Below are 26,738 nucleotides of genomic sequence, written 5' to 3' on the forward strand. Positions count from 1 at the left end.
AGAATGGTAAAGGACCTCAGGCCCATACCATATCAGGATGGCTTGAAGTAACAGAGGATATTAGGCCTGGAGAAGAGAAAGCTCAGAGGGAGCAATGGAGGTGATCTGATGCAGTGGAGAGAGAGTGAGGTCAAACCCCATTTCTGTCACTTGCTACCTGTGTGACCTTGAGATGGTCACTTAACTTCTCTTCATCTCTGTTTCTTTGGGTTTACAATAAAGTGGTGGTGCTAGATGGAATCTGGGATCCCTTTTGTCTCTAAATATTTGATTCTGTAACACCTCTAAGGTTCATCCCAGCTCTAAATCCTAGAATCCTATTATCACTAAGTACTGGAAAGGCTATGACACAGAAGAAATGTTAGACTTGTTCTGTCAGGACCCAGAAGAATGGAACTTGGAGTAGTGGGTGGAGATGGCCAAGAAGCCAAGGTTAGGTTCAATGCTAGGGAAACCCTTCACCTTCACTAAAGGCATTCGAGGAAAGGCTGGATGACCACTTGCCAAGGGGGTCAGAGAGGAGATTAATTTTTCCTTATGTGTTGGACTGGATGGTCCCATGAGTTGGTCCTTTCCAACTCTGAGATTCTGTCATTCCATGATTCTGTGAATGTTCCTTTCCTCACTCATTGTGTCCATTCAGGATGGGCAGGATGAGCAAGGGAGTGAAACAAAGAAGGAAATAGTCTCCCAATGAACTTAACAGATGCCACATTGCTGGAATAAGTGATAACTGGGGAAAAAGAAGATACAGCAATGAATTCAAGGAAATAAATCTACATTGATTTACTGGAGGGGTCTCAGGTGAGATTCAATCAATTCTTTCTTCCTCTGATTCCTGGGGTGATTAAACCCTTTAGAGGTGATACCAAAGCCCCAGAAGAGATTATTGACAGATTTTCAGAGTTGGAAAGAACTTAATTGGGCATTCAGCTTTTACTTAAAGACCCTAATAAGAAGAACCTCACTCACTACCAAGGCAGACTATTCCCATTTTGAATAGACCTAAGTACATGGAAGGTTTTCCTTAACTTAAGCTTCAATTTGTGTCTTTACAACTTCTATCCTATGCAGTCAGAGAGAACAAGCTGAATTTTTTTATGACACTTTTGGATATTGGAAGATGGTTATGATATCTCCTTGGAATCTCCTCTTTTTCAGCCAAATATCCCAAGTTCCTCTGAGAGTATTCCTGGGAATATAGAACTTCCTTGGGGACACAAAATAAACTTTTTAGGACACTTTACTCTAACCTTTTGGACAGAAACAAAATGAACCACTCCCCCCTGCAGCCAGAACCCTTTATTAGATTCCAATCTGCCAATAGTGATTGCATGTTGTCACTAAAATATAGGGGTTCCTGGGGTTTCAGGAAACAATGATCCCAGGTGGGAAGAGGCTGGTTTCATGCCATTACAGTGAAGACTTAAGATTACAGTACAAATGAGTGCCAAGACTCATACAGTAGCTGCCCTCTGAGCAAATGGCCATCATCCCAGTTGTAGGATCCCACGGTAAGGGACAGGGACAGAATGAGGACCAGTGTGCTCAAATGTCATTATGTCATTTCCCCTTTCTTTGCACATTCTTGTCTCAGAAAGAACAACAAGTCTCTAAAAAACAAAATACGTAGAAATCCCCATGGAGTGTTATTGTGGAACAAGTTGTGGCATTCTGTCCCCTCTTCCCTCCCTCCCACCCCAGACTCACTGGTTTTGCCTTTCCCCTCCTCCCCAACCTTATCTAGGCCTCCTTTCTCAAGGCCACTTTGATGCTGCTGAAGACTTGGCCAAGGGCAGCAAACACGGGATGGCAGAAGGTGTGGACACAGAGGGAATAGATGCGGCTGATGCACTGCATCTCAATCAGGCAGCTCTTGATGCAGGGTACCACGGCCCAGATGTGGCAGAAGGAGATGCAGGCAAAGATGAAGCCCCAGAGGAGGGCCAGTGGGACGCCCAGCAGGGTGGAGATCAGGCGATAGCACCAATACTTGCTGACTGTGAAGGTAGTGTAGCTGACCTTCCAGACGCCGTCAAAACTGTAGGTGCCCTCAGGCTCAGCGATCACATCTTCAAAATCCACCTGAGATCCAATGCAGAGTGAGGAAAGAAAAGAGTGCTTGTCAAAACACAAGGTTTGGGACCAGAAGAAGAGCCACACTCAATGGCAAACTGATGCCAAGTGGCATCAACAGAACCAGGATAACAGCATAAATAAAGAAAATGATGACAAAATTATGGCAGCTGAATGCTATGAAATTGTAATGACCAAGCTTGTCTCTATAGAAGAGATAGGAGAGAGCCTCTCCTCGTCTGGTATAGGTTGGAGATTTTTATGGGTGTTTATGGGGCATTGCCTATAATTCCAGATTTTTGAAATGTAGTCTCACTGAATCCCCCCACCCAACTTTTTATTCTTTATTATACAGAATGACTCTTAAGGAGTAGGAAACATTGGAAAATGTAGGAGATGTAAAAAAGCATATCAACAAATGAAATTTTTTCTAAAAGCAACAACATTTATAGGATCACTAGAGGTTAAGAAACAACTAGAAGAGACTTTAGCAATCACTTATCATGAAATGTTCAATTTGACTTACCAGAGAACTGATATACATAAAGTAATATACAGGGATCTGCTGGTAAATGTTTAATGATCAGTTTTCTGGGGGGTGTGGGAGGGGAAACAAGTATCCATGATACACTAAATATGATAAACTGCAATATTAACATTTTCTCCATCACTTTCTTAAGTCTACACAATCAACAGAACAATAAATCCAAACCTGATTTGAATTGTCCACTGATTTCCAAGCTGCAAATGCTCACGTTAAAAATTTAACTATTGGCTGGAACTCATATGAGTTGGTTTTAGCACACTCCTGATTATGATGGAGAATGATTCTACCAAGCCCTAGATTCTACCTTGGAGAAGAGATGAGAAAAGTCCTCCCCTTCCCTTCCATGCAGGGCATGAGGAAGGGCATCTTGGTGTGGAACAGCTTTTGTACCATTAGACTTCTTGGATGTGCTGGATATATTATTAGGACTGTTTTTCTTCTCCTTTTTATTCTTAGTTATGAGGAAGGGATGGCTCATTCAATAGGAGAGGGGTCCAGGAATAGATCCAGAAATGAACGTGACATAACAATGAGAGAGAAAAATACTTTTAAACTAAGTGATTCTGTGCTCCGAGTGTTTTTACTTTCAGCCTGGTTTCTGCTTGCCTTCCTCTGGCTTCTCTCTCTTCTCCCTATTATTTAATGTGCACTCAAGAAAAGCAGGCTTGGCAATATTCCATAGCACCAAAACTCTGATATAATGTGCAATCAAAAATTGACTGAGTTTGGGGTGTATTTTTTTTCTCCAGTGAACACAACTATAGAGTGTAGACAAAGGATTTCAAACCAGCAGTCCCCAAGGCCATGGACATTAACTCTTGTGCCTTCACAGACAGATGTGTAATTGGATGAACAGGTATTTGTGAAGAGAAACAATTTCTGCAGAGACAGAATAGTGAGGTAGGACCAGTGAGTCCTCAAGTCCCTAACCTCTCTTGTTCCGTTCTCCTTTTCCTTCTCCCAGTTCCAGCTAAGATGCCCAATATTGGCTCCTTTATCTGCTGAGACCTATTCATAGAGCCTTCAGTCACACTGAGGAGTAAGTAGCTACTAACAATTAAGTGTGGAATGCTTCCCAGTGCTTTTACATTTTAACAGTGATTAAAATATTAAACTAATGAGGTGATTTCAGGAAAGACACACAGCCACTTATCTCTATTAACTACAAAGCTCTGTCTCTGTTCCTCTCCTTTTCTTTCTTTGTTTCTCCCTATCTCTCTGTCCCTGTCTTTGTCTCTGTCTCTCTATCTCTGTCCCTCTCTTTGTCTCTCTGTCTCTGTCTCTTTCCTACTCTGTCTCTTAAAAATCTGTGACTTTGTTGGCAGTTTTATTGTGAGTTCAAATCCCACTTCAGACATTTACTAGCAATTTGACCTCAGGCAAGTAATTTAACCTTACTCAATCTTTGTTTCTTCATCTGTAAAATGGGGATAGTAATAGTTCCTACCCCACAGGATTGTTATGAGGTTCAAATTAGATAACCCATATAAAGTGCTTTGCAAACCTTCAGTCTCTATATAAATACTATCATTGTTAATAACTATATATAATATTTTATATGTATATAGATATATAGATACAGATATAGTTATAGATTTAGATACAGATATAGACATAGTTATAGAGATATATAGATATAGATATAGATACAGATATAGATATAGATAGAGCTAGAGCTAGAGATAGGGATAGAGATAGAGAGATAGAGATATAGTTATAGATAGAGCTAGAGATAAAGCTAGAGATATATAAATATAGATAGGGATAGAGATAGAGATATAGAGATATATAGTTATAGATAGAGATATATAGATAAAGATAGCCACTGGGAGGATATGTTCAATAAACATTTATTAAGGACCTACTCTATTGCAAGGTGCTAGTGATATAGACTAAAGTAAAACTGTCCCTGCCCTCACGGATCTTATATTCTCTTGGTGGGGGGTGGGGGGGAGACACACACATCCTGCAAACATATATAGATGCTCAGTGCATACAAGGTAATATAAAGTGGTTTCTAGACCAAGAAATCACTAATAATTAGGGAATCAGATGACCGACACAGAAACAATATGAGGAAATGTGTCTTTTCTCCTGCCTGCTTCTCTCAGGTCCTGATTTCCATCTGGCTCAAATCAGCTACAACCCAGGAAATTGGCTCTGTCCAGACACATACTTATTTGGAGTGGCCTGAGGTTATGTGATTTAGGTACTGAGGGAGAAAAAGGCAAACCAAAGGCACCAGTCTGGGGTTGAGAAGTTCCTGCTCTGGTGTAACGACACCAGTTATATTTAGGTCAGGTAAGAAAAGGCATATTTGGGTTGGCACAGTATTTCTTGGCCCCGAGTGGCTCCAGCTTGAGGATCCACTGGCCATCAGCTGACTCCACAGAGTGGGGGAGAGGGATGAAACTATCTAGCCTGCATTAGAAGAAATGGTTAAATGTATGTTCTATGTAGCTAGAAAGTGGGACCAGAGACTGGGGGAATATTATTCTAGTGACAAAAGGTTGACCTCTTTGTCATGGCTGGTTTGTAACTGGGGGAGTTTTCTAGAATTTGAAATAACTTGTGAAAATAGCTAATAATAACAATAATTGCATTTATAATAGCCATATAAAATATACTATCATGATAGCTTTCACATCTGCAAAGCACTATATATATATAATATATATAATATATATATAATATATATATAATATATATATATATAATATATCTCTATATATCTATCTATCTCACTTGATCCCTGCAACAGTCCTGTGATGTAGGTGCTATTGTTGTTTCTATTTTATTAATGAGGAAAATGAATCTGAGCAAGGTTAAATGCTTTACTTTATACAGCTAGTAAATGTGTGAATCTGGATTCAAACCCAAGTCTACAAGTCCTGTGATGTCTACCTCCACAAATTCTCTCACATTTTTTCTCCTTTCTGCTCATGCAGTCAACAACTTAATTCATCACCTCTCATCTGGACTAGTTCAATAGGTTCCTAATTGATCTTTCTGGCTCTCTTCTTCCTGATTCTTTCTTTATTGACAGCTATGGCAATAACTTTTCCATCACACACCTCATTCCCCTGCTCTAAAACCTTCAATGGCTCCCTATTTCCTCTAATGTAAAATACAAATCCCTCAGACTGGCATTCAAGTACTTCCATCATTGGGTTGGATGGAACTTTTCCAGACTTCTTTCACATTACTCTCCTTCGTGGAGTCCACTTTCCTGCCCAATTATACTACTTGCTGCTTGCTACACTCAGTAGACTATCACCTGAGAGGAATCATGATATAATGGAATAGGTCTGTAATCATAAGACCTAGGCTTATATCCTGACACTTCCACTTATTAACTGTGTGACCTTGAGCTAGTCACTTTACTTTTCTAGATCTCAGTTTCCACATTTGTAAAATGAGGGGTTTGGCCTCTGTGGCCCCTAAAGTCTCTTCTAGCTATGATCCCCATGGTTCTGCCTTCATACATTTACACAGCATCTCTGCTCTGCTTGGCATTTGATGTCTTCTCAGCTCCACCTTTCAGCATGGTTATTTTTCTTCAGGGCTCCTTCATGAAATCATCTCTGATTCTGACAGGTGAAGGTGAGATTTTCCTTCCCAAATATTCCCAAGGCACTTTGTCTAGATCTCTCCTCCTTCCCACCCCCTGCCCGTCATTTCCTACCTTGTATCATACTCATGTATAAATATAAATTCATTGCCTCCTCCAATAAAATGTAAGTTCCTTTAGGGCAGGGACTGTTTCTTTTTTGTCTTCGTATAGCCAGTGCCAAATGCATACTGTACTTTTTTTTTTTTTTTGGCGGGGCAACGAGGGTTAAGTGACTTGCCCAGGGTCACACAGCTAGTAAGTGTCAAGTGTCTGAGGTCGGATTTGAACACAGGTCCTCCTGTATCCAGGGCTGGTGCTTTATCCACTGTGCCACTTAGCTGCCCCGCCCCCATAGTATACTTTTTTTTTTTTTTTTGCAGGGCAATGACGGTTAAGTGACTTTTCCAGGTTCACACAGCTAGTAAGTGTCAAGTGTCTGAGGCTGGAGTTGAACTCAGGTCCTCCTGGATCCAAGGCCAATACTCTATCCACTGCGCCACCTAGCTGTCCCCCCATAGTGTACTTCTTAATGGGTGTTTGAGGAATTATTACATTTCGACTTTATATGATTACTAGTGTAATGATTGGAATGATGCCACCTACTGGACACTTGCTGTGGGAAAGCTCCATCATGAGGAAATGCCTCAGAGACATTGTGGCTTTTCCTTGGCGTCAGGAAATGACGTTTGCTCATGGGTGCTGTCTATCAAGGCTACCAGCCAATCAAGTTGAGGAGCCTCCTATTTTCTGGGAGGAGACAGGAAGGAGGAGAAGGAGCCTGCGCAGAAGGCTCTGGGGCTTTTTGGGTTCCTGACTGGATGGTGGTGGCGGCAGAGGACTTCACAGGAAATTTGAGGAAAGATAGGAATGCCAGGCTGTTGGAATTCTGTTCTCAATCTTTCTCTTTCTATTTTCCAATAAACCCTTAAAAACCTAAACTTGTTTTATTAGTGATTTTAGTCAGTTTCCCCCAAAACTGGGGGAACAGATTAGAATCCACATTTAGAATCTTAAATTACACACTAGGTTGGAGAAAACAACTGACTGAATGCCAGCATCTCCATCCTAGGCTGGACTTGGTGTGAGTTCTTGTCACCCCATGGGTTTAAAGGTATAGGTGAGTAGAACCCTCCTTTCAGCTTAGAGCTACTAGTTGGCAGGTGCTGCAAGCTTTAGGGCAGGGCATTTCTCACCACTGGGAACCTTATGGCAGAGAACAGTAACACACAAACATCCTTAGTCTGCAAAGCTCCTGTTTGGCATTGCACCAACAGAGCACTTTGGGACGAGAGTAGGATTTCCCTTCGTGGACTCTTCTGGGTGTATTCCGATACCTCCTCCTCCCAGAGAATTCCAAGCCATTCATGTCTCTCTTTAAGAGAGGAGAGCACTGGTCAGTGCATTCTCAGGCAAGTAGGTGGTGCCAAGAACTCTTTGGTCTCCACACCACATGCAAGTCCTAGGTCACTGTCAGAAATTCTTATAGTTCTCTGGTACTGTGGGAGGTGGGTGGTGTGAGAAGTCCCAGTCCTTGACTTCAAGAAGGACTCAAGAAGTCCACCCTAGCTTGGGCCTACATTCTCTCTCTGACAGGAGTTTGACAAAGGATACTTGGCAGAAGAGGGTGACCTTTGCCCTATCAACCTCACCAAGATTCCCCTGTCTCCTTAATAAAATGCTATTAATTCACTCAACAAATTTTTCTTGAATGCTTCCTATGTGCAAGACCACACTGGCGGGTGGGGATGGGGGGTGGGAATGCAAAGAGATGGCCCTTGATTTCAAAGAACAAACTGTAGAAAAGTAAAACAAAATACAAGGAAATAGATAATTAGTTGCTAAATCAGAGATGTTGGCTCTAAATGCAACAGGAGTTCAGGGCATCCATCGCCCATGATTTTTTTTTTTTTTTTTTTGGTGAGGCAATTGGGGTTAAGTGACTTGCCCAGGGTCACACAGCTAGTAAGTGTCAAATGGCTGAGGTCGGATTTGAACTCAGGTCCTCCTGACTCCAGGGCTAGTGCTCTATCCACTGTGCCATCTAGCTGCCCCTCCTATGAATTTTTAAAAACTACATTTGAATTTCTTTATAGTTTTAACTTGTGCCCCTCCTTAAGAGAATAAGGTCTGCAACTTCCCTAGTTGTTGTGTTGAGAAGGACTTATTTTTAAAAGCATCTCCTTCTATTTATAAGGGACCTTCCCTACCTACTTCTCCTGTATGTAACCTTTGCAATTTTGTACACTTTGAACATATCTAGTCTCAGGCTTAATTTCCAGAATGCAGCATTTTAATGTTTTTGACTCTGTCTTTTGTAGCGCTTCTATTCCCTTGACCATTTTAGTTGACCCCCCCATACATGAATACATCCATTAATGTAGATTTAATCCAATTTCTCATTTTGGTCAGGGTCCCATTACCCAATTTGACTTCAGCACACTTATATGATTCAGAAGCTGCTGGGAAGGGTGTATCCATTGCTGACCCAGTAACACAGTCAAGGATTATTGCCCAACCCAGAGATGTTTTCTGTGCCCAACACCTCAGGTAGTTTGCAGCACAGTCTGGATCATAAGACTTCCTCAAAACCACACACAACACAAGGGTACCCAGATACATATTAGAGTCGAGAATTCCTGGGGAAGAGATTCAGCTATGCAAGGAAACAGAGCATTTACACAACTGCTTGTTAATTATCCTCTTCAACACTGTGGTTATAAGAGAACATTCCTTAAGTGTTGGTGGCCAAGCATGGTTTGGCATGGAATCAAAACCCTGCTTATGAATGTGTTTGTGATGGAGAAGTGAGAGGGAAGAGAAGAGGAGACAGAGAGAGAGAGAGAGAGAGACAGAGACAGAGAGACAGAGAGACACAGAGAGAGACACAGAGAGAGAGACAGAGAGAGAATTAAATGTAAAATAGTTGTTGAATGTAAGCAGGGTTGGTGTTGAATACTAGAGAGTGTAAGGAATGGGATCTGAGTGTCAATTCTCAGAGCTGACTATGGGTGCATGGAGCATGTGTTCTGGGATCAGACAAAGTCAGGTAACTTTAGCTCATGCAACTTGACTGGAGAGGTGATAGGTCTTTGCTTCACTAATAGGAGCGTGCTGGTATCCACATAACCCAGTCCCAGAAGATGTAGAAAGATGTTTGACACAGTTCTGGACCCCCTCTCCTCTCCCCGCCAATAGTATAAGCACAGAAAGAGAGCTTTAGGGGAGAAGCTGAAGGATCCAGAATCTGGATCCCAGAATAGTTTTCAACAAGTTGAGGTGTGTATGTGTGTGTGTGTGTGTGCATTTGTTTGTGTGTGTGTGTATGTATGTGTATGTAAACTCTCAGGGCTATCTCCCAAGAATGCTAGAAGCACGCTGCTGTGTCCCAAAGAGGTATCCCCTGGTTCTCTTTCTTTCTCCAATGATGGAACTATAATTGCTTGGCCTAAATACCAGCCTAGAGGTTCAAACTCCCCTTCTTTTTATATGCTTCCTCCAGACAAAGTGAGAAAGATACTGGTGTCCATGATGGGGGGATTGGCAGAAGCTACGGCCTCTCTGCCAAAATTGGATCAGAGACTGAGGGAACGTTGCTTTGGTGACAATGGGTTTACCGCAAATGAACTGGCCCAGCCCCCCTGACTGTGGTAGTAACTTCATGGTCAGGAACATCATCATTAGATCTAATTAAGACAATTAATTAATTTAGGAGGCAAAGACTCAGAATCTTCGGGCTTTCTCTATCAGGCCTCAGCTGGCTTCTCTCCTTTAAGAAAAGTGGGAGATGGCTCTTTAGCCCTCTTAGGGAGCACAGGGGACCTCTCTATATCATCCCAACTTAGGGATGGGGAGGCTCTAGTAGTGTGAAGTGGTCAGGCCACATGGGCTTATACAATTCGTCTTCCTCTCAGCCAGGCCCACCTTGAAGTGATCAATACTATCCCCCTTTTCTAGTCCTCCTAAGTCACCATGGCCACCAACCCAGAGCCAAAGCTACAACGAAAGTGGGGTGATAAGAGTTTTTTCCCCTAGGATCCAGATTTAGAGGATGAAATCAAGAAGCATATATTAAGTGCCTACTATGTGCCAGGCACTGACCTTAGCACCGAGTTGGCAAGAAGTATTAGTTCAAAGAGGCCTCTTCTCAGTGACTGGTTGCTCCATCTGGAAGCTATAGCCCTGTGGAGTTCTCCCCAGGCCTGCCTCATCTCTACCTCAGCACCTCCCCACCCCTGTCCCCCTTCCTCCAAGGCTTCAAAAATCCCTGTTGTTGTGCTACTGACTGGAGGAGTAGGGTGGGGTGGTCCTCGCATTCGAACAGTACCAGCCACAGCCCTGTTTGAAGTAGACATCCTGTGATGTGCCCAAATCCCTTCCATGCATAGGCTGACTTTGTCAAAAGCAGCGTTGTTCCCAGAGGGTTTGCTAATTGACACTTATACCGTAACCACTATTGGCAGATGAATTCACAAATGGGATGATTTCCCCAGTATTGAAATTGTGGGCAGCAGTGGGGGTGGGGGATGGCTGCCTGAGATGAAAGATGACAGAAGGGAACTTGCTCTCTTCCTTCTTACGGTAACACATAGAGCCCTGGGGGGGGGAGCTTTGGGGGTGCATCATTTAATTATTCATTTTCTTAGAAGTCTTTGGTCCTGATGTTTCAATTAGGCAGTTCCCAGCAATGCTTTTCACCAAGGGGGCGGTGCGGGGCTGGTTCTGAGTCTCCTGATATTTCCTTGTCTTCCAAGCAGCCCCTTCCCTGTAAATCAGAGGAAGCCAAAATAGAGTCCTGCAGCTGTCCCCTGAGCTGGGATCTGGGAGAAAGGCCTGCTTTGGTCACGGTGTGCTAAGCCTCTCACTGGGAAGGAGAAGGCGACATTTATGTGGCTGGAATCAGGCAGCTCTGTGGTGCGTGCCAATTTTCCCAAACAATACAGTGGCTTTATTCCTTAATTAGTTACTAGAATTGCAGGGGAAATGACTTATTTCAGTGGGGGACTCGTAATGTTTCCTTTGCTCCCTTTCTAAGGCAGAATGTTCTGTCTGTATCTGAGGGGAGGGAGAGAGGGGGAGAAGGAGGGAGAGAGACAGAGAGACAGAGAGACAGAGAGACACAGAGACAGAGAGACACAGAGAGAGACAGAGAGAGACAGAAACAGAGAGACAGAGAGAAACAGAGAGAGATCTCAAGACAGAGACAGAGAAACAGACATAGAGACAGAGACAGAGAAACAGAGAGACAGAGAGAAACAGAGAGAGACAGAGAGAGTGAGACAGAGACAGAGAGACAGAGAGACAGAGACAGAGAGACAGACAGCGAGAGACAGACAGAGAGACAGAGACAGAGAGACAGAGAAAGAGACAGAGAGACACAGAGAGAGAAGGGAAGTGAATCTGCCTAAGTCAGGCAGCCTCTCCTAGATTTATTTTTGGAGTAGGAAGGTGGTAGTTTGATTAGTGTGGGCCAGCTGGAGCAGCAGTGGCACAGGGTACATAGTAGAGGGGCCTGGAGCACATGAAGGGGTCAGGGGAGGCTCTGCGTGGGTGCGCCAGTGTATGGGGTGTCCTGAGTGAGTTAATGAAGCCTCTGCTGCTGCAAAATGCTCACCTTTCAGCCAGCCCTCATGCCTGACATTCCCAAAGACTCATCCAGTTCAGCCAAAGTACTTGGGAGCCCCGGTGGGAATGGAAATAGAAGTAGATTACTATTGTCATTTTTCAATCATGACTGACTCTTCTGACCCCATGTGGGGCTTTCTGGGCAGAGATACTGCAGTAGTTTGCCATTTCCTTCTTCAGCTCATTTTACAGATGAAGAAACTGAGGCAGACAAGGTTTAAACTTGTCCAGGGTCACACAGCTAGTGAGTGTCTGAGGATAGATTTGAAATCAAGAAGATGAGTCTTCCTAACTCCAATCTCGACATTCTGTACCACCTAGCTTATCATTATAATTATACATTAATTATTAATATCATCATATACTATTAATGATATATAGTGTGGTGGTGATGATGGTAATGGTGGTGGCGGCGGTTGTGATGGTGGTGGTGGTGGTGATGATAACTAGAGAGATAGGTATTGAGACCTCACCTCCTCAGAGTCAGGAAGTTCAAGTCCTTCCTCTGACAAATATTGGCTACGTGTTCTTTGGCAGATCACTTAAACCTATTTGTGCTCTTGGCCAACATTCTAAGTCTACAAGTTGCAAAGCAAGGTATCAGTCAGCTTTGGTAGAGGCGCTCATGTAGAGTTCCCTGCACCAATGAAATCACAGGTGGCCTGAAAAATTAACCAATACTAGCTCATGGGGGTAGTAGAGAGAAGAATGAAAAACAATTGTTTTAAAATTCAATCTGGCTTTGAGTAGCCAGAAACTCCTTGAGATTTACTTATTAAGTCAAGGATGTCTCTGTGGAGGGAGTTCTACATGATGACATCACACATCCTCAGTGGTCTAGTAGCCCAGATTTATAGGACACTTGGAATTTACAGAGCATTTTGCTCATTAATTAGCCTGTGAGTCCCCTGAGGGCAGGGACTGTCTTTGGACTTTCTCTGTATCCTCAGCCCCTTAGCACTGTGTCTGCACGCACTTAATAAACAGTAGACACGTTATATTTGTTTGTTTGTTTTTTAGTGAGGCAATTGGGGTTAAGTGACTTGCCCAAGGTCACACAGCTAGTAAGTGTTAAGTGTCTGAGGCCGGATTTGAACTCAGGTACTCCTGACTCCAGGGCCGATGCTCTGTCCACTGTGCCACCTAGCTGCCCCTAGACACGTTATAAATGCTTATTGATTGACTATCTGTTCACATTCAACCTTCACAACAACCCTGTGAAGTAGATAGTATTAATATGAATCCCATTTGTTGGACAAGACGGACCCAAGGTTACACAGCTGGTAATCACCAGAGCCAAGGTCTGAACTGACTCTATGGCCATTTTTTTTTGATACCACAAAGGTGATCTCATGAAAGATCAGAAGAACTGGCTCTCCCACTGATTTCTGTTGTGACAATGGGATGATCACCTCACCTTTCTGGGTCTTAATGCCCTTATTAGTAAAATAAAACTAGAGAACTTGGGGATCTCCAGGTCCTTTCTGGCTCTGAAGTACAATCTTTTGCTCGCTTTATGTTATGTCACATCCAACCATTTCTAGTTGGGTGATTCTCAACCAGGTGTTTGTTGTTTAAGGCATTCGCTGGTCAGGGGCCTGTGAGAGACAAGGGATAGCTAAATTTTGACTGTGTATGAGTGGAGACCCAGATTGCGAAGGACTGTATGCAGGGTAAGCTTGTGTTGAATGTCAGTGTGTGGGTGTCTGGGCCCCACAGTTGGCAGGTGGAGAGGATTATGGGAGGATCATATTACACATAGGAATAGCTTGCAGATGACAAACCAATGGTGGGCATGTTAATTAGGCCACTAGTATGGCCAGAACCCTCATCCCGGACTCTCCTTGTGATTCCTTTTGTCTGGATTTCTTGTGTGTAAGACACCCTGTGTCTGGACTTAGAGCATCATGGATATAGAATTAGAAGGAGCCAGAGGCATCAATTATCTGGGTTAATGAACCCCTTGTTTTAAAGAGGGAGAAACTGAGACCTGGAGAGGGGAGTGACCTGTCTAAGATCACACAAGTAGCATGGAGCAAGGCTGGGATTGGAACCTGGGCATTCTTATATTTAAATCTAGTGTTCCTTTCACACTATGCCTCCTTGGTCCCAGTTTCACAAAATCACTCAGTCAATCAACAAACATTTACTAAAAGCCTACTATGTGCCAAGCACAAGGGACATAAATGCAAAGGTGAGAGGACCCCTGACATCAGGAAGCTTACATTCTACTGCTAGGAGAACCTATGCCTGAAAAAGAAGAACCTCCATGAGTACATCTAGCCTTTGCTTGAACACCTCTAAGGTGTGCCAATGACTCTGAGCCTCAGTTTCCCTATCTGTAAAGAGAGGGGCAGTTGGAACTAGATGGACTATTGAGGTCCCTTACAAATCTAGGATTCTATGAATCCACTCATTCCATTTGTATACCATTCTGATTGCTGGGAAATTTTTTTTGTATATCAGGTTTGAATTGACTTCTTTTCACTTTTGGGTCTTACTTGGTACATGGTTTTTGTTTGCCCACTTGAGAGAAGAGGAGCCTTAGGCCTGGGTGAATGGCCCAGGATAACATAGAGTGCCTTTGCCCCAAGATGTGGTACTTGGACAGAAAGCTTCCAGGTCCCTGTTGAAAGGAGTCTTCTACATGTATGCATTCCTTTTAGAGTGGATGGGGAAAGGAGGCCAGACCCCAAAATAGGTTAATTCAGTAGCTGGGGACTGGTGATCCATCAGAGAAGGCAGGAAGAAGTACATAGGAACAGTCAGGTGGTGAAACACGGAGCATGTTAGAAGTGTGGTTAGTCCTTTTTTATTTTTGGAGGGCAATGAGGGTTAAGTGACTTGCCCAGGGTCACACAGCTAGTAAGTGTCAAGTGTATGAGGTTGGATTTGAACTCAGGTCCTCCTGAATCCAGGGCCACTGCTTTATCCACTGCACCACCTAGCTGCCCCGCCGTGTGGTCAGTTCTAATGCTGCCTTGGACATGCCAGGTGAAGGTTGGCGGGATCTCTCCAAAGTCCCTCCCAGCTCCGACCTTCTGTGTCTGACTCAGCTTCTTCCTCCCCTCTCCTCATCCACATCTGCTTGTAGAAGCAAACTGTAGAGCTAAGGGGTCACTGAGAGATGACAGCATCATTGATGGAGAACTAAAAGGCACTTTGGAGGGGCAGCTAGGTGGCACAGTGGATAGAGCACTGACCCTGCATTCAGGAGGACCTGAGTTCAAATCTGGACTCAGACACTTGACACTTACTAGCTGTGTGACCCTGGGCAAGTCACTTAACCCCAATTGCCTCACCAAAAAAAAAAAGGCACTTTGGAGATGGTCTAGTCCAACCCGACCATTTTAGCAAGTGATTCCCAGAGAGGATGAATGACCTGCTGGAAGCCACACACAAGTTAATACATAGTACATCTGGGATTCCTCTCCAAGCTGTGTTCTGGGCCTCCTCCACCATGCCTCAGTTCTCCATCCTGAAATCTCACTCCACCCCTAGAATCCACACATCCCTGGAGCGGCCTCTGCCTCTTATTGGATGGCTCCCCCCACACGTCTGTTTCAGGAGGGCCCCCAGGCCAGCCACTCCAGGCTGAATTCCCACTCAGCATGATGCCCAGCACATGATAAGCATTTAATTAATGCTGATTAACTGATTGACGGAAACCCTGACACAGAGAAGCATAGGCCTATGATGGAGCTTGAAAAGACATTAGAGGTCATTCTATCAAACTCCCTTACTTTTCAGATGGAAGTGAGTCCTGGAGAAGGTTGAGCAATTTGCTCAGATCAAATAGCAGAGTTAGGATTCAAGCTGAGGTTCTCTGACACCTTGTCACTCTAGAAGCAGCTGGAGGCACATTAGATAGAGCTTGGAGATATCTTATCAGCTGTGTGACCCTGGGCAAGTCACTTAACCTCTGTTTGCCTCAGTTTCCTCATCTGTAAAAGGGGATAATAATACCACCTACGTCACAGGGTTATTGCGAGAATCAAATGAGATAACATATGTAGAAGTACCTACTAGATACATAGTAGGTCCTGTATATAGTACACATGGCACATAGTAGGTATTATTGTAAATGCTTGCTTTCTCCCTTCCCTCTACCATTTCATGAATTCTATTTCCCAAGTCTCTAGTTCTCTTGTGTTTCTCAAAGTCATAGGTTTAGAGCCAGAAGGAACTTCAAATAGCATTATAGATAAAGAATCCAATACCCAGTGGGTCAAAGTGAACTTGCCCAAAGTCACTAATTGGCTGAGTTGGGAATGGAAGTCGGGCCTCTGACCTCAGGCGCAATGCTCTTTCCACTGTACCAATCACCTCCCTTCCAGGGCCTTCTCAGACAGGAAAGTAGCTCTCATTAGTCATTAGACCGCTGAGCATTAGTTAGCTTAATGGGTTTGCTCTGCGGGGAGATGTCTACATTGTCAAAGGGGACTTGAGGCCGAGGAGGATGCTTCACCCAAAGGAATGGCAGGCTCGTGGGGACCTGTGTGTGTGTGTGTGTGTGTGTGTGTGTGTGTGTGTGGTGGATGTTTGTGGGTAACTTGGAATTTTCCTAGCCCTTGAACCACTAATGGGCTACATTTGAGAGAGTTCAATTTGGTGCTTTTAAATGAGAACACATTAATCATTATCATTTATTATGGCTCAGCTCAGCTTGGAAAACACTACTTGTTTAAATCCAAGTCACTAGGCTCTTATCTTAGAGCATCTCAGATTGTGAGTGGAGAAGCCTTGTTTTCTGCAGTATAAGGCAATGGACCTTTCTCTCTGCATGAGACTGTATATAGGCTGAACATCATGGGGGGCTGAAATTCAGAAATCTGAATGATAAATGAGCCCTCTGGGAGGGCAGGGATTGTTTTTTTGTCTTCTGTCCATCTGTCCATCCATCTGTCTATCACATATCTCTCTCTGATCTATCTAATCTATCTATTTATCTATCTATCATCTATTTATTCATTCACCCATCTACTTATCTATTTCTTTATGTATTTCATAGCACTTAGCCCAGTCTGGCACATAGTAGGACCTTAATTAACACTAATTGGTTGACTGATTATTCTGATTTTAACAATGTTGCTAGGCATGTAGGAGAAAGGGAAATGGGGACCCCCCCATCCACAGACAGTCTCTTTTAAAGGTGTGATGATCATTATCTCTGCCTCTTAGAATCCCTAATCTTCTTTCAAAACTCAGTTTAAGTGTAGTTTCCTGCATAAGACCTTTCTTTATCCCCCAAGTTGCTAGCACCCCCACATTATTATGTATTTACTTTTATATGTACATGGACCATTTCCAGTTTTATCTCTCCATTCCCAACACAGTGCCTGGCACATAATGATGACTTCATAAATGATTATTGAATTGAAAGCTCTTCTTTACAGGTTGTAATAATAGGCTGTGTCTAAAAAGTATTGAAAAGGAGAGAAAGAGCCCAGAAAGAATAAGTGGGGGACCCTGTAAACGTTGTTAGATCATGCTTTGCTGGGTGACCTTGGACAAGTGGAAATTTACAGTCAGAAGACTTGTTATCAATTCTGGTCCTTTAACTTATTAGCTATGTCACCTCTATCAAACCACTCAATCTCTCTGGGACTCAGTTTTCTCATCTCTTAAGTGAGGGGATTGGACTATGTGATCACTAAATTCTCTTCTGGCTCCAAATAGATGATCTTATTGTATTGTGCCCTTTTCTCCCCACAACCCTGACTAGCACTGGCAGGTTGGGTTCTCAGAAGGTGACTGGGCAACTCACTCCTCCCTTCAGGGTTGTATCATTGGATAACCCTGAAGGGCTTGGGGTTTTGTGGTTCATGAGCCACCATCTTGTGTGCCCCTCAATATTGATTAACTCTCCACAGTTAATGAGATTTTAGAAAATGCTACTTACTAATGAAGTATTCTAAGAACAGTTGGTACAAAAACCTACTCCCAAGCGTTAGGGACACACTATTTCTTGAAAGTACATGCAGAGTTCAGAGAAAAGCTTGCTCAAGTTAAGAGAATATGATGTGACCAAAGGGTAACTAATGGCTTAAATCACTTTTCTGGGCCTTGGTTTCCTCTTTTGTCAAAGGAAGAGCTTGGACTAGATATTTTTAAGGTCTCTCTAAACCCGAGCATCTACGATCTCTAAGTCTGTTCCCAAGGAATCTTTTCCCCATTGCCCAAATGCCTACTGCCCTTTTTCCCCTCCTGAAAATAGTAATTTTTCCTGTATTGTATTGACAACTATTTTGCTTCTCAGACACAGAGAGATTCTGAAAAAAGGTCTGAGAAACTAGTATTGACATTCATTCTAGCATCAGGCAGCTTAGACCCAGGAGGGTTTAGTTTTCCTTAGTGTTAAATGACATTCCTTTGGCTATAGACAAAGCAACCTGGAACTTGTCAGCAGAGCCCCAAGCTGGGAAAGCTCCCTCAGTAGCAGGGAAATGGGGCTTGTGAGGTCAGCTTTTAGAGATCACTGGTTTCTTCCAGCTAAATGAATACATGAGCTTCCCCGACAAGTGAATAAGAAACAAGCTCTCCAGTTCTGACCAAATGTTTTTTGTTTTTTGTTTTTGCAGGGCAATGAGGGTTAAGTGACTTGCCCAGGGTCACACAGCTAGTTAAGTGTCAAGTGTCTGAGGCTGGATTTAAATTCAGGTCCTCCTGAATCCAAAGCCAGTGCTTTATCCACTGTGCCACCTAGTTGCCCCCAAAATGGTCTTTTAAAAAAAACCTATGTTAGGGACTTTTACAACCACTTCCAACAGTAATAGTAACCACTCATAGTCCTCTGGCCCTTGAAAGTTTGCCAAGCAATCTTGTCATATTGACCATCATACAAGAGCTATCATCCCCATTTTAGAGATGAGGAAGCTGGGACTCATGTATCCATGATTACACAGCTATTAAGCTTTTCAAGCCAAGCTACATCTTCTTCCTTCAAGGACACCATTCAATCTGCCATTTTTACAAGATGTGGTTCAGCCCCCTGCTTCTGACAATCACTCACATTTACATAGTGCATGGAAGTTTATAAATTCATTCAACATGCATTTATAATTAAGTACCCACTATCGATCAGTCATTGTATTAGTTGCCAAGGAAACAAAGACCCAAATGAAACACCCCCACCCTCAAAAAACTTGCAGTCTAATGGGGTGGTACAACATCCAACTGGATAAAGACAGATGATATAATTTGTGAGTAGAGGACCAACAGCTGACTAGGGGATCTTTTCTGTGAGGGAGATAGCTTGAACTTTATTAACCCCATTTTACAGAAGAGGAACCCAAAATTTATGGAAACTGTAAATGTAAGCATCAGGTTTGTTATTGGTCTAACTGTTCTCAGTGGTTTTTTTTGTTCTTTGAACTTCTTTCAACAGCAACAAAAAAGATGTGTTGGGGATGCCCAGGGTAATTTAATATTCTACTTATAATATTCTGCAGTTATTTACTGCTTAAGGCAGCATCAAAGAATTTTAGCACAAACTCATTAGACTTAACACTCAATAATGCAATGAGAAACAGTCTAATGACTGTTTTAGTGAGGGAAGGTGTGGAAAGTATTGGCCAGAGAGGCAGGAGCCAGGTTCGAGTCCTGACTGACACTTTACCAGATGACATTGGGCAGGTCCCTTGGCTTCTCTCACCAACCCCTCCTTCCGGTGTCATTTCTTCCTCTTCCTTAAGGTCAAAGGTGAAATAACGTGCCCATTGTCGCAGTTAATTTGTCACAAGGGAATTGGAGTCAGAGTCTTGGGCTTGATTCCCTTTTCTGATACCTGTGAGCTGGCCTCGAGTTTCCTCATTTGTAGAATGAAGTGTTTGTTTGGGTTTGATAACTTCTAAGGCCCCTTTCAGCTCTAAATCTGTGATCCTAAATATTAGAGCTAAGATTCAAACTCAGATCTCCCGATTCTAAGTCCCACACTCTAGAATGTTGGGGCGGGGGAAGGAGACCTCAGAGATCATTGAACTTTGTCCTGTCACTGACTGCGGGGGAAGCTGAGTCACATAGCTGGGTGGTGCAAGAGCCATGGCTAAGAGGATCCCAGGTCTGACATCTATTTCTTTTTTTCTCTGTTTAGAATTTTGTTTTCCAAATTACATGTAAAAACAAATTTTGACATCAACTAAAAAAAAACTTTGCTTTCCGACTTCTCTTCCTCCCTCCCTTCCCACCTCCCGCCCTCAAGAGCTCAAGCAATTCAATACGTGTTATACATGAGTAGTCATGGAAATCACATTATCTATGTTGTGAGAGAAAACAGATAAAAACAAAACTCCAGATTAAGGAATCCTGACATCTATTTTAACATTCTTTCCACCAACCCCCCCTGCTTTCTCTCCTTTGTACCTTTAGAAAGGGGGATGTTAATACTCCAGTATGGAGGAGAAGGATGAACTATGGTCATTGTCCATCATGGGATTTAGGGACATTAGAAACCCCATAATGCAATTCTCTCAAGGCAGGGACTTTGTGCTGTCTAAATTTTTGTCATCTTGCCCAGCTCAGTGCTAAGTACACAATAGGTACTTAATAAATGCCTGTTGGGGCAGCCAGGTGGTATAGTGGATAGAGGGCCAGGCCTGGAAGACTCATCTTCCTGAATTCAAATCCAGCCTCAAACACTTACTAGCTGAATGACCCTGGACAAGTCACTTGTCCTTATTTGTCTCAGTTTCCTCATCTATCAAATGAGCTGGAGAAACAAATGACAAACCAGTCCAGTATCTTTTCCAAGAAAACCCCAAATGGGGTCAACGATAAGTCAGATATAACTGAAAATGACTGAACAACAATAAAATGCTGGTTGTTTATAGGTAATGAGTAGCAAATCTGGGATTCAAACTTAGGTTTGCTGACCCCAGATCTTTTGTCTTTTTCCACTGTCCCATCTGTAGGGTACTGAAAAATAGGAATAAAATTTGTTTCTCCCTTCTCCCACTGGAAACTTTGATACCTTTGATAATACAAGGATCCTGGCTCCTATGGGATATGATATAACTGTTGTTTGCTTAGTTTCCTCAACTGTAAAATGGGAATAATGATAGCACCTACCTCCTAGGGTGGTTGTGAAGATCAGATCACATATTTGTAAAGCACTTAGGACAGTACATGGCATACAGAAGGCATTATACGAGTACTAATTACTTGTACCATTATGAAATGACTATTAAATATTTTATAATATGTTATGGTTAATATATAGATTCATTACTATTATATATTTTATAATATGATTAAGAGATAGGTTAATTAGTTATATATAATCACCACTGTATAAAGGCTACCTATACTATTATTAAATATTATTATTATTAATCTATCATTTGGGGTCAGCTAGATGGCACAGTGGTTAAAGCACCGGCCCTGGATTCAGGAGTACCTGAGTTCAAATCCGGCTTCAGACACTTGACACTTACTAGCTATGTGACCCTGGGCAAGTCACATAACTCCCATTGTCTGCACACACAAAAAAACCAAAACCAACCAACCAAACAAACAAAAATATATCATTTGAAGGAACTGGGACTATTCAGCCTGGAGAAGGGAAGACTGAAGGGAGAGAGGAGGAGAGTGAATTTGAGTGACTGAAAACCTCTCAAGTAGAAGAGGGCTTGTTCTTGTCCTTTTTGGCCCCAGAATCCAGAACCAGGAGCAAGTGGTGGAAGTGATAGACAGACACATTTATAGTTGATACAAGGGCAGAGCTCCTAAATAATTCACACTATCCCAAAGTGGAATGGACTGGCATGGGTATTAATGGCTTCCTCCTGATGGGAGGTCATTAAGCAAAGACTGCATTGATTACTTGTGGGCTCGGTTAGAGAGGGGATTGCTATTCAAGTATTGTTTGAATAAATGCTGAGGTCCCTTCTAAATCTGACATTCTGGGATAATCATGGGTGAGGTTATTGTTGTTGTTTTTTTTGTTTTTGAGTCGTTTCATTCATGTCTGACTCTGACCTTGTTTGGGGTTTTCTTGGTAGACACTGGAGCGGTTTGCCATTTTCTTCTTCAGCTCATTTTACAGATGAGGAAACTGAGGCAAACAGGGTTAAGTGACTTGCCCAGGACCACATGCCTAGTAAGTGTCTGAGGCCAGATTTGAACTCAGGAAGGTGAGTCTTCCTGACTCTAGACCCAGTGCTGTATCCACTGCACCACCTAGATGCTCATATGTATATATGTACACACATATGTACATGCATACAAATGCATACATAGCAATATACACACAATGTGCATGCATATATATGTATATGTGCATACCTTTGCACACACGTATATTTGAATACACACAGATATATATGAATACACTCACACACATATATAATATATAATTGTTTAGTTGATTTCTAGACTTAAGAAAGGGATGGAGAAAATGTTAATGCAGATTACATTTAAAAGTGTGTCCTGAATATGTACTGCCTCATGTGCCACGCCCTACCTCTAGCCCCCAAACTGATAGTTAAACATTGACCAATACACCCTGGGTTCAAATCCTGGGGATTGGGTAAGTCATTTCCCATGAGGGACAGGGGGATACTGAAGAAGAGTGCTGGATTCGGCGTCAGAGGACTTGCCACTGATAATGTGTCTCCCCATGGGGAAGTCTCTCTAGGCCTCAAGTTTCTAGCACAGTAAAATAAGAAGCGGGGGGCTCCCAGCTCTGATATCTATGATCCCTTCTGGCCTTTGGTTTGCTTAGATTACATGTCCTTGGATACTTGGGCCCAGAGCATGGAGGCTTACTGGAAGAAGCAGGATTTTAATTAAAGTGAGGCATGTGCACCAGTGACACAGGTTAGTTGTGTCAGGGAGATGCAGGAATAATGGAGGTTTTTGTGGGGATGGGGCCACATGGGTTGGAGAAACAACCTGTGAGCCTCAGGGAGAATGGGAGCCACTCAGTAGGCAGCCAAATCACCAGCAGCACACACTGGAAGGAGATGTTTCCCAGTACAGAGTCCAAACCCGCCTGCACTGGAGACGCCAATCATTCATTCCCTGTGCCTTCCTTCTTGGAGCTGTGTGTCTCAGAGGGGCTAATTTTTTCCAGACTACCATGGGGAGGTGGGGATTTGCAACTGTACTCATTCAGTAAGTGTATTCTGAGATTGTTTTCTCTTGTTTTACTATTCATTCCTGTCCCAAATTCAGTTTCTATGATGTTCTTTGCCCAGGTGTGTTAGCATTGTGAACCCAGAGCTGAGCTAAATTCCAGAGGGTCATAGATCCAGCCCTGGAAGGGACGACAGAGGCCATCCAGTCTACCTCATTCCCTTTACAGATGAAGACCCTGAGTTTTAGGGAGTAAAATGACTTTCCCAGGTTCACACGGTTGGTGGGTAACAGAGGCAGATCCTTTGATGTCAGAGGGTTCTTTGCACTGACCCACACCCAGTTTCCTAAGGGAGCGAGGCTCAAATAAGTGAGGCAGGCAGCTAGGTGGTGCAGTGGATAGAGCACCGGCCCTGGATTCAGGAGGACCTGAGTTCAAATACGGCCTCAGACACTTAAACTTACTAGCTGTGTGACCCTGGGCAAGTCACTTAACCACAATTGCCTCACCAAAAAAAAATAATAAATGAATAAATAAAATAAGTGAGGCAGAGGATTATTATTGAAAATTCCCCACAAATTGAGCACCAATCCCAGCTATTGTATGGTGTGCTGGATCACAGGCTAGTTGCATCCGTATGCTGAATTTTCAGTTGTTGAATTAGATGGATTCTAAGGCCTCTTCTAGCTCTCAATCCTATGATCATTTCACAATAATGGCTCTTCTTTCAAATGCTCTTTCCCAAAACACTTTCTCCCCAACACCAGTACAAAGTGGGCAGCTATGATCACCATTTGACACGGGCAGAACCTAGAGAAGTACAAAGGACCGACCCAGTCACTTAGCAAGTAAGTGGAAAAGCCAGGGTTCAAACTTCTGCCTCCATGTCCAGTGGTCTTTCCATTATACAACAGTGAAGTTTGGGGTTGAAGAACATAGAACAGAAGGAACCTAGATTCTTCCTTCTCTTCTCCTTTGATTATCACCTTCACCTTTTCTCCTATGATGCCCAATAAGAAGAAAAAGTTACTTTGACCCTGTTCCTCACTGCCTGTGTGACGTTGGGCAGGTGACTTTCTCTCTCTGGGTCTCAGGCTTCTCATCTATACTATGAAAGGGCTGGCCTAGGTTGTTCTCAAAGGTCCTTTCTGTCTCTCGCTTCTATGAATATTCTCTCTGGGTTTCTTCTAGGCATCCCTCTTGCCTCACCTGTAAGCCCTGAGAGGTGTGAATTTCCCTTCAAGGGCCCTGGACCTCCAAGATGCCAGCTGCTCTGAGAGTAGCAGGGGCAGCCGTCTGGGGAACAGTTCACTTGAGAATGACATGTCACCCCAGGGGTCTGGCACCTAGAAGGTGTCTTTGAGGTGTGATAGCCAGGTGGGTTGGAAGAGGGACTGCTCTAGGGTCAGGGGTTATGGTCCTTTGGCTGTGGCTTCCCCAGGACAAACAAGACCTTCCCACTCACTGTCTGCCATCACCCTCATGCAGAAGATATTCTCAAATTGGGTCAAATTACTTCTCTTCCCTGGGCCTCAGCTTCTTTCTCAGTAAAATGATAGGCAGGGGCTAAATGAATCCTAACATTCGATGCCTTTTTTCTAATCCTGCCTAGGCCAATAAAAAAACTTATCTCCAAATACTTGTATCCGAGTGAGGCTGGTGTATTTTCTTGATCCTCTTTTATTCCTGCCCCACTCCTAATATTTGGGACCATCTTCAGTGACTTTTCTTCTAGTTATTTCATGCTAAGCATTTGGGAGTTGGTGAAGGTACAGTTCAGGACACAGGTACACAGTAATAATGAGGTCTTCAGAGAGCCCGGCACTGCCTGAAATGAAAATATCCCCCATCCCTGCTTGCTCATGGCCTTCCGCTTGCAAAGCAGATGTATCCTGGGGCCCCTGGGTTGGGGTTGGGACAACCCAGGGCCAAAGCAGAGGGATCACAATCCTACCTTGACCACATCTTCGTTAATATGCTTCGGGTCCCGGTTCACCAAATCAATCTCTTTACTGTGTATATCCTGGATGATTCTGGTTTCCAGGTCTGTCTGTCCTTCAGCCATGGTAGCTCTCACTTTGCCCGAGAAAAGCCCCAAATCCTTTTGGATGGGGAGGGGGGGAAGACCCTTGAGGGAAGTGGCAAATTCAGTGTTCCCAGATTTCTACTCTCTGCCTGTGAAATAAGCCCCACCCCGCATGCCTGGGGACAGCTGTCTCACATACCTTCATCCACTCCTTTTGGTAAAGTGGACCATGGCAGGTCTCCAAGCTAAAATTAAGATTGTAACTCACACGGGCCAACCACTCCTTAAAGGGGCTTGTTGGGATTCCGGCCCTCATGCAAGACAGCAGTATTTTTGGTGTCTAGCATTCTTCTTGGTGCCACCAGGATGGGGGTAGGGTCAATATGGGAGTAGGGGCACAAGGGAGCCCCCAGGGACCTGGACCACCCAAGAGCTGTTCACATACGCACACCTATATATCTTAGAACCATACTATGATGAGATATTCCTGTCAATTCCATGACTAGAACACAATGTGAAATAAAAATTGTTTATTGACTGAAGCTAAATATAATCCAAAAAGAAGTATACTCTGTAAATGTATATGCATATATGCATATCTGTGACATAATTTCACTTTTTATTATGTATATGCATTTGTTTCGATTCTTTGGGATATGTGATAAAATAGCTTATATTTATATAGTATTTGAAGTTTTGCAAAACACTTGACACTATCTCATTTGGTCCTTATAAGAATCCTGTGAGGTAGGTGCTATTGTCATCCTCACTGTTTGTCCAGATAATGAAACTGAGGCTGAGTTTAACTGACACAGCCCACGTTCCACAGTTAGTAACTGAGGGAGGATTCCAACTTAGGTCTTACTACTTCTCAGTGACAACAATATTTACTACTCCATCTCAAACATATTTGTGTCATCTGCATTCCAGGGGTCGGGGTGGGGAGGACCTTCTCAGAACAGGGAATCTCATCCTAAACTCAGACTAGGCTCAGTCCTGGGGGAACCTGACATCTAAAATAGGGGGTCAAGGTTTTCTTGTTCTCTCTGGCTCATTATACCCTGACTTAAGAGACCCATGAAAAAATATCCCAAACAAAGCTTAAGTATAGCTCATGTCTGGAGTCCTTCCTAAAAGGGGTTAACAGAGTTCCTTCTAGTAAGGCATTTAATGTACAAAGATGCATCAAGCATGAACCAGGCTGAGGTACCTCACTGTCCCTGGACCCAGATGACTGTCCCCATCCTCCTGGCTCGTGCTTGACCAGTAATGCAAGTTCAGCCCATCCATAGCTTATCACCATCATTCTATGCAATGCTCAAATGCCACCTTTTGGCTCTGAATGCTGTTGCTCCACCAAATGGCTCCATAGCTGTCAGATGGCCATCCCTCCTCCTGCTTCCCTCTCCCGGAATCCAGTTCTAATTCAAGGTCAGGAACAGACCACTGGTACTTGGGAAATGCTGGTAAATCACCTCGCCAATAGGTAAGCCCCTTCCTCTCCTCTGAGTTTTGGGTGGGTATGCCTCTTTGGGCATGGCAGAAGGCAGATTACATTCATATAACTGTATTTGCCAACAGGTTGTAGAATAATTTCTGCTCTGCAGTGGTAAAGAGGATTTCCTTCCTGGGAGTTTCCTAGACCAGTCAAAAATAAAACAAAAAAAATACATGCGTCTACATGCATGTATGTATATATAAATTTGTTATATACCCATATGTTATGCACACACATGATATAAATGTGTTCAATGTCTTCATGTGTATGTATAGGATGAGT

The 26,738-nt window shown here is 43.2% G+C and overlaps 1 protein-coding gene across 1 annotated transcript; it reads right to left on the reverse strand.

Annotated features, from left to right (window-relative positions):
* Window positions 1-1,313: 1,313 nt before the first annotated feature.
* On the reverse strand, window positions 1,314-25,114 carry CAV3 (caveolin 3). The gene is made up of 2 exons (XM_043977437.1): window positions 24,887-25,114; window positions 1,314-2,085 (listed from the first exon to the last, which is right to left on the reverse strand). Exons 1-2 carry the CDS (start codon window positions 24,995-24,997, stop codon window positions 1,744-1,746), a joined length of 453 nt encoding a protein of 150 aa, XP_043833372.1. The 5' UTR covers window positions 24,998-25,114; the 3' UTR covers window positions 1,314-1,743.
* Between the last annotated feature and the right edge of the window lie 1,624 nt (window positions 25,115-26,738).

This window comes from Dromiciops gliroides, chromosome 1 (genome assembly GCF_019393635.1).
Source record: "Dromiciops gliroides isolate mDroGli1 chromosome 1, mDroGli1.pri, whole genome shotgun sequence".
NCBI classification, from domain to species: Eukaryota; Metazoa; Chordata; class Mammalia; order Microbiotheria; family Microbiotheriidae; genus Dromiciops; species Dromiciops gliroides.